This window comes from Hemitrygon akajei, chromosome 18 (assembly GCF_048418815.1).
Source record: "Hemitrygon akajei chromosome 18, sHemAka1.3, whole genome shotgun sequence".
Classification (NCBI taxonomy): Eukaryota; Metazoa; Chordata; class Chondrichthyes; order Myliobatiformes; family Dasyatidae; genus Hemitrygon; species Hemitrygon akajei.
In genome coordinates this window covers 10084538-10104670 of record NC_133141.1, presented here as the reverse complement: position 1 = coordinate 10104670, position 20133 = coordinate 10084538, and the positions used below count along the sequence as shown (strand labels likewise).

The 20133-nt window shown below is 44.1% G+C and overlaps 1 protein-coding gene across 2 annotated transcripts in view; it reads right to left on the bottom strand.

Moving 5' to 3' along the window:
- The window catches only part of ace (angiotensin I converting enzyme (peptidyl-dipeptidase A) 1), a 141928-nt gene that overhangs the window by 68487 nt on the left and 53308 nt on the right, over positions 1-20133 (bottom strand). For both annotated transcript variants that reach the window (XM_073070754.1, XM_073070753.1), the window contains exons 15-16: positions 5299-5386; positions 2762-2905 (exon numbers count right to left, since the gene is read on the bottom strand). In XM_073070754.1, the coding sequence (XP_072926855.1) occupies positions 2762-2905; positions 5299-5386 (232 nt within the window). The remainder of the gene's footprint in view (positions 1-2761; positions 2906-5298; positions 5387-20133) is intronic.

Genomic DNA, 20133 nt, shown 5'->3' with positions numbered 1-20133 from the left:
AATGGACATGAGGAAAAATCTCTTTAGCCAGAGGGTGGTGAATCTGTGGAACTGATTGCCACAGGTGACTTTGGAGACCAAGTTATTGGGTATACTTAAGGTGGAGGGTAATAGGCTTTTAATTAATCAGGGCATGAATGGATACGGGAAGAAGGCAGGAAAATGGGCTTGAAAGGGATAGTAAATCAGCCATGATGGAATGGCGGAGCAGACTCGATGGACTAAATAGCCGAAGTCTGCTCCAATGTCTTATGGTAATTTCACAATACTAGAGGATGGATTTATTAGAAATTGATGGCATCACTCAATATCAGCAAGACCAAGGAGATAATTATTGATTTCAGGAGGAGGAAACCAGAGATCCATGAGCCAGTTCTCATCAGGGGATCAGAGGTGGATAGATTCAGAAACTTGAAATTTCTTGGTGTTATCATTTTGGGGGATTTGTCCTGCGTCCAGCACATAAAGTGCCATTACGAAGAAAGCACAGCAATGTCTCTACTTTCTTAGATGTTTGTGAAGGTTTTGCATGACATCAAAAACTTCAGTGAACTTCTATAGATATGTCGTGGAGTGTATATTGACTGGTGCATCATAACCTGCCATGGAAACACCAATGCCCTTGTACAGAGAAGTCTACAAAAAGTAGTGGATATAACCCATATGTCTATCCATGGCCTCCTCTGTTGTCAAGATGAAACCACACTCAGGTTGGAGGAACAACACCTTATATACCGACTGGGTAGCCTCCAACCTGATGGCATGAACATTGACTTCTCTAACTTCCGTTAATGCCCCTCCTCCCCTTCTTACCCCATCCCTGATTTATTTATTTTCCCCCCTTCCCCCCCTTTTTTCTCTCTCTGCCCTTCACTCTGCCCACTCTCCATCTCCCTCTGGTGCTTCCCTCCCCCTTTCTTTCTCCCTAGGCCTCCCATCCCATGATCCTTTCCCTTCTCCAGCTCTGTATCACTTTCGCCAATCACCTTTCTGGCTCTCAGCTTCACCCCACCCCCTCTGGTCTTCTCCTATCATTTCGCATTTCCCCCTCCCCCCTCCTACTTTCAAATCTCTTACTATCTTTCCTTTCAGTTAGTCCTGATGAAGGGTCTCGGCCCGAAACGTCGACAGTACTTCTCCCTATAGATGCTGCCTGGCTGCTGCGTTGCTTGAACTTCCAGCAGATTTCCTCGTGTTTGGATATAACCCAGTCCATCACAGGCAAAGCCCTCCCCAACATTGAGCACGTTTACACAGAGCACTGTCGCACCGGCCTGGCCATGCTCCCTTCCTGCTGCTGCCATCAGGAAGAATATACAGGAGCCTCAGAACACACACCACCAGGTTGTTTGTCCGTCCTGTTGGGTGAGGTGTTTCATTGATTTGACTGTGTTTCTTGTATTTACTGTGATTTCCCACAAGAAAATGAAGTTTATGGCTGCATATGGTGACATATATGTACCTTGATAATGAATTTTCTTTGAACTTTGCTGCCCCTGCTCTGGGAGAGTGTAACAGGAAAATGTAGAGGGACCTATACAAGAATTGTCCCTTATCTGTGAGTGTGTGATGGACTAGTGTAGAAGGAGTTCTACTCTGATATAACCTGTCTATTTGGGATACTCCCAGCACCTATTTCGTATAATTTTTGCCTTAATGTTGTTTTAAAAATAATTTTATTTGCACATTTCAAATTAAAGTACTATCCTCCTTGTCCGGGAAGAGAAACCCAGCCCCAGAAGAACTTATATGTCTGATCTGTGCTATACAGTACTGTTATGCCTGCAGCCCCCTCCTTTGTGAGAATCACAAGGTCACTATTGGGTTGGGTCAGGGGACCCAGGAAATGAGAGAGACGTGCAGAATGCCTCGTTCCCCGGCGATGTAAAACTACGGGACATGGCCATTGTCTCTTGGAGACACATTTGTGGATTGAAATACTATACTACGTGGAAGCCCTCAGGCAAAGTGGGCTGGGTGAGAAAGAGATCGCATCACCCCAACCTGATTGACATCTTCGACCCTGTGAGTCAGGATAAAAGAGGGTCTGTAGGAACAGCCCCTCAGACGCACCAGAAGAAATGCTAGCGATCCCGTAATAGCGGGAAGCCATTTGAAGGAGGTCACGTGCGTTCAGTTCCATTGCTTGGGACTGGTGGCTGGAACCATGGAAAACGGCTTTCAGCTAGCAACGGGGAAATCAACTCCCCCGACTCAACGGACTGGCATCATAAAAGACCTGGGCAAGTTTAAAACCGTCTCTCTTAAACCCAAAGAGCTGCAGCCTGCATGAACTTGAGTGACTTTTATATTTCCATCGGACAATACATTATCCCCTAGACAACGATAGAGCTATTTCTTATTGATTATTATTATACCCGCGCTTTTAGGGTTAGTATTGACGAAGTATATTATCTGTATGTTTGCATTGATATTATTTTGTGTCTTTTTATCAATAAATACTGTTAAAAAAATAGTACCATCAGACTTCAACGGACCTCTCTATCTTTGCTGGTAAGTGACCCAGTTACGGGGTACGTAACAGTACCTGCCCCGGAGAGTTTGATGTAATCATGATTAATCAGATCCAAACATAAGATGATAGAACAAACTTTAGCAGTTTATATGATCTGTGTTGCAGGCAGAAGGCAAAGTCAGACAGATAAACACATTTCAAATTAAAACAGTAGCTTCCTTGCCTAATCATTAAAGTCTGTCTTGACAAAGGAACTAAATTAACTAAAACCCCCGGGGACCTCACCATTAAGTCTTGCTGCCTTGTTGCTTAGTTTCACATATCTCTTGTAGCTGTCCCTCATTTTCTTTCCTGAAGCATTTCTCCATCCTTCCCAGGCAAATAGCAGCTCATCGTAGTCATTTGAGTTGGCCAAGATATCTGTCAGATCTGTGGATGACAAAAGAGTGTGACCATCAGGAGCAGCTCAGCACCTACTGCTGTTCCATAGAAACGTAGAAAACCTACAGCATGATACAGGCCCTTTGGCCCACAAAGCTGTGCCGAACACGTATTTACTTTAGAAATTACCTAGGGTTACCCACAGCCCTCTATTTTTCTAAACTCCATGTACCTATCCAGGAGTCTCTTAAAAGACCCTATCGTATCCACCTCCACCACCGTTGCTGGCAGCCCATTCCACGCACTCACCACTCTCTGCGTAAAAAACTTACCCCTGACATCTTCTCTGTACCTACTCCCCAGCACCTTAAACCTGTGCCCTCTCATGCTAGCCATTTCAGCCCTGGGAAAAAGCCTCTGACTATCCACACAATCAATGCCTCTCATCTTTACTGATAACTTTTTCTCTCTCTCTTATTTGCACTGGACCCTTGGTTCTCCAGTGTTCTAGGAAATTTTTAATATATTTCCATGAAGACAAGGAGAAATTATTTCTTTGCCATTTCTTGATTCTTCAAAATAAAGTGTTCCTACTCTGTCTAGAGGACCTCCATTTGACCTTGCTTGTTTGTACCTATTACAACCTCATTCTAGGATTCTTGTCGGTTTCCATTTCCCCTTTATCATCAATTTCCTGTTGAATTTTAAATCACTCCCAATTTTCAAGTTTACTGTTTTGTTTTGGAAAATCTTTAGAGATCTTCTGCTTAGGTGTTAAAATACCTCTAACATCTCTTGTTGCCAATGGTTGAATCATCATTCTTGTATTATGTATTTAAATGCTACCCATTGCCTGCCCACAGTTAGACCCTTCAGCAGAGTTCCCCAACCTACCATAGTCATCCTGCTCCTTATATCTGATTGGATTACTCTGACTAAACCAATAAAACTTAACAAAAAAATTCATCATATATGGCCATTCTTTTCTAATAGGCACATTTACATGAAGAGTATTAATGTTCACTTTTTCATGGACCCTATACTATATCTAAAATAACCTGCTTCCTTGACAGTTCCTCCATAGACTGATCTACAAATCCACTTCATGTACATTCCAGGGATTTCTCCTTTAGTCTAATTTGATTAGCTCAGTTTCAACGCCAATTGGAGTCCCCCATGATTTCTGTATTATCCTTGTTACATGCAGCTCTGGTTTACTGCTCAATACCATCTTTTACATCACAACTACTAGATGAAGGCCTATAATCACCCCCATTAACATTTTCTGCCCCTGCTGTGTTTTCAATCACTACCCAACTAATTCTACTTCCACATCCTGGTCTGCCAAGCTAAGACCTTTTCTAACTACAGTAATGATGTTAACAATTCTACCTCCTTTTGCTTTTTGCTTTTCTTTCCCAAATGTTGGATGCCCAGGGGAGATTGGATTGTTGTTGTTGGTGTGTGTGTGTGTGTGTGTGTGTGTGTGTGTGTGTGTGTGTGTGTGTGTGTGTGTGTGTGTGTGTGTGTGTGTGTGTGTGTGTGTGTGTGTGTGTGTGTGTGTGAGAGAGAGTGTGTGTGTGTATGAGTGTGAGTGTCTGTGAGTGTGAGTATGAGTGTGAGAGAGAGTGTGTGTGTGAGTGTGTGAGAGAGTGAGTGTCTGTGAGTGTGAGTATGAGTGTGTGTGAGTGTGAGAGCGAGTGTGTGTGAGAGTGTGAGTGTCTGTGAGTGTGAGTATGTGTGAGAGCGAGTGTGTGTGTGAGAGTGTGAGTGTCTGAGTGTGAGTATGCGTGTGAGAGCGAGTGTGTGTGAGAGTGTGTGAGAGAGTGTGTGAGTGTGTGAGTGCGAACGCGTGCATGCGCGCGTATCTAACAAGCACACTTCTACTGTGAGCATTCTCCCTTGTTCTGTGCAACTCCTGTGCACTCCCTGGTGTGTGCTCCTTGGGTGTGCAGTCCCTGGGCATGTGCTACTTCTGCTATTGATCTAGCATCTACCCTTCCTCTGTGCTTTCCTCCTGTGAGCTCACTCAGCATGCTTGCTTTCTTATTTGTCTGGTCTACTGTTGTCCAAATGCAACCGAGTTCATACGGACCTTCCTGCTGATGTACTTTCTATCAAGCAAACCTATCCTTAACTTACCCCAGTGTAGCACACTCACTCTGTACAACAAGAATAGTGCCACACATTCACTCTAAACTGTAAAGATAGTGATGCACACTCACATTCATCTGTACAACTGGAATGGGGTCGCACGTTCACTCTGTATATCTGGAATAATGTTGCAAACTCACAGTGTAGATGTGGAATGACATTGTACATCCAATCTGTATAACTGAGATGGTCTGCACTACAGAATTGAAATCCTCTAGTACTTGGACTGTGTTTAGTTAACGTGTGATAAAGTTGGTGAAGCTGTCCCACTGCAGGCTGTAACTTACCGGGGTCCAGAGAGTAACAGGTCCCATTCTCGCGGCATACTTTAGCAACACTGTAGGTGGTCTGCAACTCAGACAAAATGTTGTTGTACTGGAAGAAAAATAAAGTCACTGAAAATCAGAATCAGGTTTAATATCACTGGCATAGATTGTGAAATTTGTTGACTTTGCGGCAGCAGTACAATGCAATACCTGATAATAGAGAGAAAAAAAGAGTTACATTAAATATATATATATAAAATAGTGAAGTTAAAATAAGTAGGGCAAAATAACAGAAATAAAAACTTAGTGAGGTCATGTTCATGGGTTCAATGTCCATTTAGGAATCGGATGGCAGAGGGGAAGAAGCTGTTCCTGAATCGCTGAGTGTGTGCCTTCAGGCTTCTGTACCTCCTCCCTGATGGTAACAGTGAGAGAAGGACATGCCCTGGGTGCTGGAGGTCATTAACGATGAACATCACCTTTCTGAGACACCGCTCCTTGAAGATGTCTTGGATACTACGGAGGCTAGTGCCCATGATGGAGTTGACTAATTTTATAAGATTTTACAAGTTTCTGTAACTTCTTTCGGTCCTGTGCAGTACCCCACCCCCCCCCCCCCAATATCAGACAGTGATGCAGCCTGTCAGAATGCTCATCACGGTACATCTGTAGAAGTTTTTGAGTGTTTTAGGTGACAAAGTAAATCACTTTAAACTCCTAAAGAAATGTAGCCGCTGTCTTGCCTTCTTTATGCCTGCATCAAAATGTTACATCCAGGTTAGGTCCTCAGAGATATTGACACCCAGGAACTTGAAATTGCTCACTCTCTCCACTTCTGATCCCTCTATGAGGACTGGTATGTGTTCCCTCAAAATAAAACATTCCAGGATAGAATGGCTTGTCATATGAAGAGTGTTTGATGGTTCTGGGCTGTATTCAGTAGAATTCAGAAAAATGGGGGTGGGGGTGAACCTCATTGAAACCTATCGAATAGTAAAAGGCCTTGATAGAGTGGATGTGAAGAGGATGTTTCCTATGGTGTGAGAGTCTCAGACCAGAGGACACAGCCTCAGAATATAGGGGCCTCCTTTTAGAATGAGACCATAAGACAAAGGAGCAGAAGTCGGCCATTCGGCCCATCGAGTCTGCTCCGCCATTTCATCATGAGCTGATCCATTCTCCCATTTAGTCCCATTCCCCCGCCTTCTCACCATAACCTTTGATGCCCTGACTACTCAGATACTTATCAATCTCTGCCTTAAATACACCCGAAGACTTGGCCTCCACTGCCGCCCGTGGCAACAAATTCCATAGATTCATCACCCTCTGGCCAAAAAATTTTTCTTTGCATCTCTGTTCTGAATGGGCGCCCTGCAATCCTCAAGTCATGTCCTCTCGTACTAGGCTCCCCCACCATGGGAAACAACTTTGCCACATCCACTCTGTCCATGCCTTTCAACATTCGAAATGTTTCTATGAGGTCCCCCCTCATTCTTCTGAACTCCAATGAGTACAGTCCAAGAGCAGTCAAACATTCCTCATATGTTAACCCTCTCATTCCCGGAATCATTCTAGTGAACCTTCTCTGAACCCTCTCCAATGTCAGCACTAAATAAGGAGCCCAAAACTGCACACAGTATTCCAAGTGACGTCTTACCAGTGCCTTACAGAGCCTCAACATCACATCCATGCTCCTATACTCTATTCCTCTAGAAATGAATGCCAACATTGTATTCGCCTTCTTCACCACTGACTCAACCTGGAGGTTAACCTTAAGGGTATCCTGCACGAGGACTCCCAAGTCCCGTTGCATCTCAGAACTTTGAATTTTCTCCCCATTTAAATAATAGTCTGCCCGTTTATTTCTTCTATCAAAATGCATGACCGTACACTTTCCAACATTGTAATTCATTTGTCACTTCTCTGCCCGTTCTCCCAATCTATCCAAGTCTCTCTGCAGACTCTCTGTTTCCTCAGCACTACCAGCCCCTCCACCTATCTTTGTATCATCAGCAAACTTAGCCACAAAGCCATCTATTCCATAATCCAAATCGTTGATATACAACATAAAAAGAAGCGGCCCCAACACGAACCCCTGTGGAACACCACTGGTAACCAGCAGCCAACCAGGATGGGATCCCTTTATTCCCACTCTCTGTTTCCTGCCAATCAACCAACGCTCTATCCACATATGTAACTTTCCCGTAATTCCATGGGCTCTTATCTTGTTTAGCAGCCTCATGTGCGGCACCTTGTCAAAGGCCTTCTGAAAATCCAAATACACAACATCCACTGCATCTCCCTTGTCTAGCCTACTTGTAATTTCCTCAAAAAATTGCACTAGGTTTGTCAGGCAGGATCTTCCTTTAAGGAAACCAAGCTGAGTTCTGCCTATCTTGTCATATGCCTCCAGGTATTCTGTAACCTCATCCTTCACAATTGACTCCAACAAGGATGAGGAGGAGGAGTTTATTTAGTTAGAGAGTGGTGAATCTGTGTAATTCATTGCCACAGGCAGCTGTGGAGACCAAGTCTTTATGTATATTTCAGGCAGAGTTTGATAGATTCTTGATTAGTCAGGGCATGAAGAGATACAGGGAGAAGGCAGGAGATTGCTGCTGAGAGGAAAATTGGATCAGCCATGATGAAATGGTGGAGCAGACTCGATGGGTCAAATGTCCTAATTCTGCTCCAATGTCTTAAGGTCTTATGGTCAATAACTTCCTCAACAGTGCATTCTGGACACCAACCTCCCTCAGTGTAAGCCTATGTCTCTAGTATTTCAATGACTCTGCCTACCTACCCATTTTATGCCTCTCATAATTTTATGTACTTTTATTGTGTCATCCTCAGCCAGCAATGCTCCACAGGAACTATGAGCATGCCCAACCTCTCCTTCTAGATAGTGCTCTCTAATCCAGGAAACATACACCACTGGCTTTTCTCCTGTCACTTGTTGCTAATATACAAAGTTTTCTGCCAAAGCTCCAGACATCTCAATAACCTGAGATAGGTCTACACCTGGGGACTTACCTATGGCGGAACATGACCATCAGTGGATATATGCGGCACTGAAACCTGAACTTCATGGCTCAGCGTATCCCTTACATTGCCATTACTGTCGACCTAGTCAATGGGGAATGCTGTGATCAGCACCACGATGAGAGACGCACTTCCCAACGGCCCAGACTCATTCCATTCACTGCCTGGATGAGGGCAGCTCCAATGCCCAAGAAGCTTGAAAGCATCCAGCACAAAGCAGCCCACAACCACCACCCTAATATATATGTGCCACTCTTTTAATGATGACCAGCAACTAGAGTTTGTGGCAGCCACAATATGTGATTACTCACACCACAACCTCTGCCACCAACACATGCTTGCCAGTGATACCCACCTCTTATATAGTTAAAAAAAAACACTGACTGCTTTCCATATACTTAATTCTGTGTGGTCTCTACAACCTTGCACTCAATGTCAGCAAGACCAAAGAGCTAATTGTGGACTTCAGGAAGGGTAAAGATACAAATATCTTCTAAGGGGCCCAAGACTGCTCACGATACTCCAAGTGAGGCCTCACCAGTGCTTTATGAAGTGTCAACATTACATCCTTGCTTCTATATGCTAGTATTCTTGAAATGAAAGCTAACTTGGCATTTGCCTTCCTCACCACAGACTCACCACGACCTGCAAATTAACCTTTAGGGAATCCTGCACAAGGACTCCCAAGTTCCTTTGCACCTCAGTTTTTTGTATTTTCTCTCCATTTAGAAAATAGTCAACCCTTTCATTTTGACCATACACTTCCCGAAACGGCATTCCACCTGCCATTTTTTACCCATTCTCCTAATTTGCCTAGGTCCTTCTGTAGCCTCTCTGCTACCTCAAAGCTACTTGCTCCTCACCTATCCATATGGTCTGCAAACTTTGCAACAAAGCCATCAATTGCAGCATCCAAATCATGGATATATAACATAAAAAGGAGCGGTCCTAACATAGACCCCTGTGGAACATCTCTAGTCTCCAGCAGCCAACCAGCAAATGCACTCTTTGCCTCCTACCAATCAGCCACTGCTTTATCTATGCTAGACACTTTCTTAATTCCATGGGCTCTTAGCTTGTTAAGCAGCCTCATGTATGGCACCTTGTCAAAGACCATCTGAAAATCCAAGTACACAACATCAACTTTAAATAAAAAGTAAAGTTAGAAGGAAGTTTTATTGCCAGAAAATAAAATACAGTGAAATAAGTGATTAGTGAAAGCATTGAAATGATAGAAACAATCTAGCATAAGCTGAAGGAACTGACAGAGGAAGCAATTTGAATTCAATATATTGAAGTTCTTGGGTGTCAACATCTCTGAGGATCTATCCTGGGCCCAACACATCCATGCAGCTACAAAGAAAGCACAACAGTGGCTATGTTTCATTAGGAGTTTTAGGAGATTTAGTCTATCACCAAAGACACTCACAAATTTCTACAGATATACCATGGAGAGCATTCTAACTGGCTGCATCACTGTCTGGTTTGGGTCAAAGAGCTATTGCAGAGGATCAAAATAAGTTGCAGAGAGTTGTAAACTTTGTCAGCTCCATCATGGGCACTAGCCTCCGTAGTATCATGCCATCTTGGACAATGACTCCCATCCACTCCATAATGTACTGGTTAGGCACAGGAGTACATTCAGCCAGAGACTCATTCCACCGAGATGTAACACTGAGCGTCATAGGAAGTCATTCCTACCTGTGGCCATCAAACTTTACAACTCCTCCCTCAGAGTGTCAGACACCCTGAGCCAATAGGCTGGTCCTGGACTTATTTCCACTTGGCATGATTAACTTATTATTATTTAATTATTTATGGTTTTCTATTGCTATATTTCTTCACTATTCTTGGCTGGTGCGGCTGTAACGAAACCCAGTTTCCCTCGGGATCAATAAAGTATGTCTGTCTGTCTGTCTGTCTGCCATTCATCCAGTAACTGAGATGTCTCCTCAGCCCAAGCCTCATATTCCTCTTCCCCATCGGGTGTGGGCTCGACTCTGGAGAGCACTCCCAGTCTATGATAACTTTGGCTCTCTGCAGGTACACTTCTGCAGTTATCAGCCAGCGATGTAATAGCCAAAACCAGCTCAGAATTTAAATCAACTGCTGACGGACCCATGAGACCTTTCACATCAGACAGCTCTTTTCCCTCACTTTGCAGAAACGAGAACGACTTGTCTTTAAAGTCTTCGCCCTCAGTTACATGTCCCCTTCTCTAAAAATATGGATTGTCCATGGCCCCGCCTCTCCAAGGTCTCCCAACCTATCAGGCAGCACGACTTCAGTCATGTCACTGCTAGTCTGGACTAATGTGACATCCTTACGAGCTGACTGGTCAAAACACCAATCAATCAGTGTAAATTTCCGCAAAACTTTTATTAGAACTCTGAATAACCTGCTCATCAGGAAATCAGACATCCACCGCACTCAAAATACAAGCATTCTTTGTGGATAATCTCTTTGAATCACATCAAACCTTAATCCCTGTGGCGTCCGTAATAAAGTACCTTCAACTCTTTCCCCGAAACTAGTTTAAACACAGCGTTAAACAAACAAACCGCTTTATCAATTTTTAACAGCAGTCAGGGAATCATTGGACAATAACCCCCACAATGCAGCCTCCTCACCAGGCCCACATACAAACTTGGCTCGTCAGCCAACTCTGCTAACAGCCACCAGGAGGAGGAGAGATGAAGTAAAAAAAATGCATGTGGTCGAAAAATCGGAGGATTGCAGAGATCACAGAGTGGGATCCCCCTCCCGGCTTCACCTATCACCCTATGTTTCTCCCTCCACTCCCCCCACCTTTTAAATTTACCCCTCATCATTGTTTCTCCAGTCCTGCTGAAGGGTCTCAGCCCAAAATGTTGACTACTCTTTTCCTGTTTTAGCTGTTTGTTATGTCTCCCCTCTCACTGTGAAACAGAGACACTCTTTCTCCCTTATGAGGGAGTGAGAGAGCCTGTGGTGTGTCGAATGCCGGGTGAACGAGTAGCCTTTGGGGGACTGCAAGTCTGTGTCTTTGCTGTTGCTTTGCTCTCACTTGAGTGCTCGGTGGTGGGTGCTGATGCTTTTTTGCCGGTGGGGGGAGGGGGGATCATTGCTTGCTGCTGCTTATGTGTGGGAGGGGGGAGCTGGGGGGACTTTGGGGTTCTAACATTTAACTGTCTTTCATTCTTTGGGGTACTCTTCTGTTTTCATGGATGTTTGTGAAGAAAAAGCATTTCAGGATGTATATTGTATACATTTCTCTGACATTAAATGTACCTTTGAAACCTTTGAACCTTTGGCCAACTCCTCTCTCATGCCTCTGTAATTCTCTTTATTCCACTGTAATACTGATATATCTGACTTTATCTTCTCCCTCTCAAACTGCAGAGTGAATTCTATCATATTATGATAACTATAGACAATAGACAGTAGGTGCAGGAGTAGGCCATTTGGCCCTTTGAGCCAGCACCGCCATTCAATGTGATCATGGCTGATCATCCACAATCAGTACCCCGTTCCTGCCTTCTCCTCATATCCCTTGACTCCGCTATCTTTAAGAGCTCTAACTAACTCTTTCTTGAAAGCATCCAGAGAATTGGCCTCCACTGCCTTCTGAGGCAGAGCATTCCACAGATCCACAACTCTCTGGGTGAAAAAGTTTTACCTCAACTCTGTTCTAAATGGCCTACCCCTTATTTTTAAACTGTGGCCTCTGGTTCTGGACTCCCCCAACATCAGGAACATGTTTCCTGCCTCTAGCATGTCCAATCCCTTAATCTTATATGTTTCAATCAGATCCCCTCTCATCCTTCTAAATTCCAGTGTATACAAGCCCAGTCGCTCCAATCTTTCAACATATGACAGTCCCGCCATCCCGGGAATCAACCTCGTGAACCTATGCTGCAAGAATGTCCTTCCTCAAATTTGGAGACCAAAACTGAACACAATACTCCAGGTGTGGTCTCACCAGGGCCCTGTACAACTGCAGAAGGACCTCTTTGCTCCTATACTCAACTCCCCTTGTTATGAAGGCCAACATGCCATTAGCTTTCTTCACTGCCTGCTGTACCTGCATGCTTACTTTCAGTGACTGATGAACAAGGACACCTAGATCTCGTTGTACTTCCCCTTTTCCTAACTTGACTCCATTTAGATAGTAATCTGCCTTCCTGTTCTTGCCACCAAAGTGAATAACGTCACATTTATCCACATTAAACTGCATCTGCCATACATTTGCCCACTCACCCAACCTGTCCAAGTCACCCTGCATTCTCATAACATCTTCCTGACATTTCACACTGCCACCCAGCTTTGTGTCATCAGCAAATTTGCTAATGTTACTTTTAATCCCTTCATCTAAATCATTAATGTATATTGTAAACAGCTGCTGTCCCAGCACCGAACCCTGTGGTACCCCACTGGTCACAGCCTGCCATTCCGAAAGAGACCCGTTAATCACTACTCTTTGTTTCCTGTCAGCCAGCCAATTTTCAATCCATGTCAGTACTCTGCCCCCAATACCATGTGCCCTAATTTTGCCCACTATTCTCCTATGTGGGACTTTATCAAAAGCTTTCTGGAAGTCCAGGTACACTACATCAACTGGCTCTCCCTTGTCCATTTTCATAGTTACATCCTCAAAAAATTCCAGAAGATTAGTCAAGCATGATTTCCCCTTCGTAAATCCATGCTGACTCGGACCAATCCTGTTACTGCTATCCAAATGTGCCATTATTTCATCTTTTATAATTGACACCAGCATCTTCCCTACCACTGATGTCAGGCTAACTGGTCTATAATTCCCTGTTTTCTCTCTCCCTCCTTTCTTAAAAAGTGGGATAACATTACTGAATCTATAGAACATTGGAAAATGATTACCAATGCATCCACGATTTCTAGAGCCACCTCCTTAAGTACCCTGGGATGCAGACCATCAGGCCCTGGGGATTTATCAGCCTTCAGTCCCATCAGTCTACCCAACACCATTTTCTGCCTAATGTGAATTTCCTTCAGTTCCTCCGTTACTCTAGTTCCTCTGGCCACTATTACATCTGGGAGATTGTCTGTGTCCTCCCTAGTGAAGACAGATCCAAAGTACCTGTTCAACTCGTCTGCCATTTCCTTGTTCTCCATAATAAATTCACCCGTTTCTGTCTTCAAGGGCCCAACTTTGGACTTAACTAATTTTTTCCTCTTCACATACCTAAAGAAGCTTTTACTATCCCCCTTTATATTCTTGGCTAGCTTACCTTCGTACCTCATCTTTTCTCCCCGTATTGCCTTTTTAGTTATCTTCTGTTGCTCTTTAAAAGTTTCCCAATCCTCTGGCTTCCCGCTCATCTTTGCTATGTTATACTTCTCTTTTATTTTTATACTGTCTTTGACTTTCCTTGTCAGCCACGGTCATCCCCTACTCCCCTTAGAATCTTTCTTCCTCTTTGGAATGAACTGATCCTGCACCTTCTGAATTATTCCCAGAAATACCTGCCGTTGTTGTTCCACTGTCATCCCTGCTAGGGTATCCTTCCAGTCAACTTTGGCTAGCTCCTCCCTCATGGCTCCATAATCCCCTTTGTTCAACTGTAATACTGACACTTCCAATTTTCCCTTCTCCCTCTGAAATTGTAGATTAAAACTTATCATATTATGGTCACTACTTCCTAATGGCTCCTTTACCTCGGGTTCCCTGATCAAATCTGGTTCATTACACAACACTAGATCCAGAATTGCCTTCTCCCTGGTAGGCTTCAGTACAAGCTGCTCTAAGAATCCATCTCGGAGGCACTCCACAAACTCCCTTTCTTGGGGTCCAGTACCATTCTGATTCTCCCAGTCTACCTGCATGTTGAAATCCCCCATGACAACTGTATCATTACCTTTGTGACATGCTAATTTTAGCTCTTGATTCAACTTGCACCCTATATCCAGGCTACTATTTGAGGTCTGTAGATAACTCCCATTAGGGTCTTTTTGCCCTTACAATTTCTCAGTTCTATCCATACTGACTCTACATCTCCTGATTCAATGTCACCCCTCGCAAGGGACTGAATTTCATTCCTCACCAGCACAGCCACTCCACCCCCTCTGCCCACTTGTCTGTCCTTTCGATGGGACATATACCCTTGAATATTCATTTCCCAGCCCTGGTCCTCTTGCAGCCATGTCTCTGTTATTCCTACAACATCATACTTACCAATTTCCAACTGAGCCTCAAGCTCATCCACTTTATTTCTTATAGTTCGTGCATTCATATATAATACTTTTAATCCATTACTCCCCTCGCTTCTCACATCGGTCCCTATTTCATTTGGCCATACTCTCCGATCCCTTCCTGAGCTTTCTGCCCCATCAATTCTGTGTCTTTCTTAACTTTTCTTATTCTCTCTTTCCCTTTAACTCCATCCTTATATTTCCAGTTCGTCTCCTCCCCGCCTCCCCACTTATTAGTTTAAACACACCCATGTAGCAGAGGCAAACCTGTCTGCCAGAATGCTGGTCCCCCTGCCTGTTAAGGTGCAACCCGTCCCTTTTGTACAATTCATCCTTACCCCAAAACAGATCCCAGTGGTCTAAGAATCTAAAACCCTGCTTGCTAAGGGTTCCTTCACCTTAAACTCCCTAATCAAACCTGGTTCATTACACAACACCTAATCCAGGATTCCCTTTCCCATAGTGGGCTCAACCACAAGCTGCTCTAAAAAGTGATCTCACGGGGGGGGGGGGCTTCTGCAAATTCTAACTCTTGGGATCCAGCACCAGCCTGATTTTCCCAATTAACCTGCACATTGAAATCTTCCATGATATCATAACATTGCCCTTTTTGACATGCCTTTTCCACCTCAGGTTGTAGTTTGTAGCCCACATCCTGGCTACTGTTCTGAGGCCTGTATGTAACCCTCACTCGGGTCTTCGTAGCCTTGCAGCTTCTTAAACTACCATAGTGACTCTACATCTTCTGATCCTATGACACCTCTTTCTAAGGATTTCATTTTTTACCAGCAGAGCCAACACACCCCCTCTGCCTACCTGCCTGTTCTTTTGATACAATACAAAGTGAATGCCCTCCTTCCATATCCGGCTGCCGGCACTCACTGACTGAAATGTCTTGGCACCCAGCTGTCCAGACCTTCCCCAAACACCAGTCTCCCCCAACCATGATAGCACCTCTGTTGCCTCTCCCATTCACATACTGACTCCCTCACACCTGACCACTCACACTGTGAAGCCTCACTCCATGACCCCTCACACTGACCCTTCTCACTCTGAACCCTCACTCCATGACATCATCTTCCCCCTCCAAAATTCTGACCCTCTACATGCTGTCCCTGTTATAGTCCACCTCCCTTATCACAACACAGCACCCATTCCTAGTACCTCCTCCACTCTCATCTGATGATTCCTCCTCAATTCTTCATGTCTCGTAGATTTTTCTCTATTCCACATCTTCTGATGGTGACTTCTCCTCCATCCCCCAAGAGAAAGCAGAAATCGACATTTTGCAGATTAACCCCTCACCATCCCTTCATTTCAGGTTCTCTAGTGTTCAATTTAACTATTATATATACTTATTGTAATTCAGTTTTTTTCTATTATTATGTGTTGCACTGTACATCTGCCGCAAAGTTAACAAATTTCACTACATATGCCAGTGATATTAAACCTGATTCTGATTCTGACTAATTTACCAGTTTGCTGATAATCACTCAGGGTCACCCCAGCTACGACCAGCACAGCTACAAACCTAATTATATACTGTACATTCTTAAATGTGGTGAAACAGTCTATGGCATTGATAACTCATCTAAATGTTTACTTTGGGATCAGTACAGTGCAGTATAATGGGAAGCTCTGACTCAGCAATGCACACTACAATGGACAGTTTCAGTGAGCACAGCGGGGTGTAGTTATCAACTCTCAGTGCATACTGTAAGGGACTTCTAGTTATTTTCTGTGAATACAGTAAGGGGTTGGCAGAATAGTCAGATAATTTATGTCACAAGTAGTTATTTAACTGAACATTACAAGGGAATGACTTGTAATTTACACTGAAGATAACATGACACAAGTAGTGACTGCCCTCCTTAAATCCTCCTGTTTCCCAGACCCCATTCACTGTATATTCATATGGCTTCTCAGTCCTCCATTTTGCTGCTAGTACTGGGTAACCTGACCCATCTGTAACCCTCCATCTACCAATAACCTTATTGGGAGGTGCTTGATTCTCAGGAGAGAAAATGCCCAATAGGTAACTAATAAATGCACTTCATATGGTCAGGGTGGCATGTCCACTCAAAGTAACCTCTAAGAGGTGCACACTAAGTTTTCCATGGGCCACTTCCACAGCTATGCACTTCGTTATTTTTTGATGGGATATTGATGAATCATTGAGGAACCCCTGCAAAACATGTGTCCCAGTGTGCTAATGTCCTCTGAGTGCAAAGCAAAGGCAAATTTGTGCTCTTCCTTCCATGTTAGAATAGTCTGTAAATGATGAGCTCTGTAACACTGTGTACTGTTGCTAAACTTGGTCTACCTGACTGATTGAGGCCTCTGTCGGTCAGAGCTGACCATGGATATTGTGTCCTAACAGTCTGTGATACACAAGCCTGGGCAGTGTAATATGGAGGGCAAATTGTTGCCCATGTAGCAACACCCCCCCCACCCCCAATGCATCTGATGAGCCCAAAGGAACGGCAGAGGCCGATACAGCATCACTGGAGTTGCCAGTCAGCACTGAACTCAATGTAGGACTGCCTGAGGGACGCCAGCTCTGGAATTTTCACTTGGGGTTTACTCCTGAAGCCTTCCCCATGAGTGGGTATAGCTGCATGGTAGGGGAGGTTTGAGGTCAGAGTTTTCCTTCTCCTAGATGAGCTGCCAACCGCAGCTGACGAGCCCCTTCTGACCAAAGTAACTGGTTTTAAGGTGCCGGTAACCGCCTTTTCCTGTCAGTAAAAGTAGTTCTGCTGGGCTTAGTAGCTAAGCCACCCGTGAAGGCCAGGAGCTGGACCTGGTTGTCAGAGGCCCTTTGTAACACACACCATTGAGAGCATTTAATAGGCAATGGGAGCTTATGCCCACTACCACCCCTGGCTATTACAACTTTAAAGAACCACAAATCTACCACAGTAGTAAATATTAGGGCACATGCAGGAATGTCCTTATTTAATACTCATGGTTAATCATATTGTCCATGATCTACCTAGCTTCCTAACAGATCAGATTGCTGAATTAATGTGCGTCTCTGGAGTCAAATACATTGCTCTATGAAGACTCTCAACTCCATCTCCAATTCACTTCCACCTGCAGTTGCATCTGTGTTGGACAAGCACCCCCATCTCATACTCTACAATGCCTTCCCTTCACTCTAGTCCTCGCTATCACAATGCCTCCCAGTCAAATGCTCACTTCCCTGAAACCACACACCCTTCCTCGGCCATCCCCTGACAACCCTTCACTGCTTTTCCATCGGCATTGATCAGTCAACAGGCCATTTGCTTCCACACAGTCTGATGCCAAACCTCTTCTCTGAGGGCTCTGCCGCCCAGCCCCAGTGGTCTCGTTTGCATGTGGGGGGGGGGGGGGGAAGGATGCTGATACTGCACCAGTAATAACCCCATGGATTACCGTGATGCAAACTCCACCACTGAACCACTTCGCGGTCCACAGTGAGAGAGGTTTCTGTTTCTCCCAAGTATTTCTATTTCTCTTCTTCTGTCAAACCCACATTTGGCCATCTGTGGCTGAGCGGTTACTGACTGAACTGAAGAATAAGAAAGGGGTGACCACGTTAACGGGACTATATTGTAGATTTGGGAGTCAGTAAGATTTAGAGGGGCAAATCTGTAGAGACGTAGAGAGTTGCAGAAAGTATAAAGCTGTGAAAGTAGGAGTTCTTCGCTTTCCACATATTGACTGGGACTTCAATATTGTAAAAGGACTGAATGGGATGGGGTTTGACAAATGAGTTCAGGAAAGTTTCCTTCATCCATATGTAGAGGTCTCAACTACAGAAAGTGCATATTGGATCTTCCCAGGGAATGAGACAGGGCAGCTAACAGAAGTGAGTATAGGGGAACACTTTGGATCTAGTGATCAAAATTCCATTAGTTTCAAGATAATTATGCAGAAGGATAGGTCTGGTCTGCGGAGGACTATGAATATAAGAACACTTTATCTAAATGCCCGTAGTATTAGAAACAAGGTTAGTGAACTTGTGGCACAGATCAGTACCAAGGCAAATGATTTAGTGACCATTACAGAAACCTGGTTGCAAGGTGGAGATGTCTGGGAGTTAAATATCCAAGGGTATCAGGTAATACGGAAAGATAGGCAGGAAGGCAAAGGAGGTGGGGTGATGCTCTTAATTAAGGATGAGATCAAGGCGATTGTGAGAGATGATATAAGATCTATGGAACAGAATGTTGAGTCCATCTGAGTAGAGATTAAGAATAGTAAAGGGAAAAAAATCACTGGTGGGAGTTGTCTATAGGCCACCTAATAGAAATATTGCAGTGGCAGAGGCGATTAACCAAAAAATAACTGAGGCTTGTAAGAAAGGAACGGCAGTTGTCATGGGGGATTTTAACTTCCACATAGATTGGGTGAGTCAGGTTGGTCAAGGAAGTCTTGAGGAGGACTTCATAGAATGCATCCGTGATGGCTTTCTTGAGCAGCATGTTAGTGAATCTACAAGGAAAATACCATCTTAGATCTAGTCCTGTGCTATGAGACAGGTAAGATTAACTATCTCGTAGTCAGGGATCCTCTTGGAAAAAGTGATCATAGTATGACTGAATTTTGCATAAAATCCTTTTTGCAGGCCAGGAATGCACATGACTGAACACAGACTGGCAGTAAAGTTTGAACTCTCAGTGATTTGCAGAATACAGTTCATATCCCATCTCAACAGCTGGAAACTGCTATTTCATTGTTTCCATCCTCATTCATCAAGCTGTGGTGCGCAGATGATGCAAGTTTAACTCCCAAGTCATTGTCGGTTCATTCACTGAAACATTCAGAGTCTTAGCAGCGTCTTAAAGCACTGGAGAAGTTCAACCATTGCGAGATCTTCCAAATCTCCAACAAGCCAATTTCAGTATATTCTCCCAGGGCAACATTGCTAGGACTGAGCTCTGAATAGGACTTAGCCAGCTCCAATGAGCGCCTACTGTAAATGGCAGATGAAACACTTCCCCTCCCATGTTATCCACTCATTTGACATCTACCAGTGCTTTGAGAGGCTGGTCATAGCAAACACCAATTTCAACCTCCCAGACAACCTCAACCCACTGTAATTTGCCTCCTGGTGGAAAGGTCTACAGAGGATGCCATCTGCCTGGCCCTACACTCATCTCTGGAGCATTTGGATTCTAAAGATATCTACGTCAAACTACTATTTATTAATTGCAGCTTCCTCTTCAATACTATAATTCCAAGCAGATTCACCTCCAAATTCCTAGACCTGGGACTCAGTGTCTACCCTTTGCATCTGGATCATTGACTTCCTGGTCAACAGACCACAGTCAATAAGGAAAGCCAGCAATATCTCTGCCACCAGTTATGGCAGATAATGTTCAGTCAGCAATGGTTGAACATTGCTTGTGATACAACCACAAGGTTGTATCCTCAGCCTCCTATTTAACTCCTTGTACACTGACAACTGAGTGCCCAGATTCTGCTTTAACTCTATCTGCAAATTTGCAGATGATGCCATCGTAGTGGGCCAAATCTCAAATAACGATGTCAGATTATAGGAAGGAGACGGAGAGTTTATTGACATGGTGTCGTGACAACAACCTCAATGTCAGCAAAACAAAA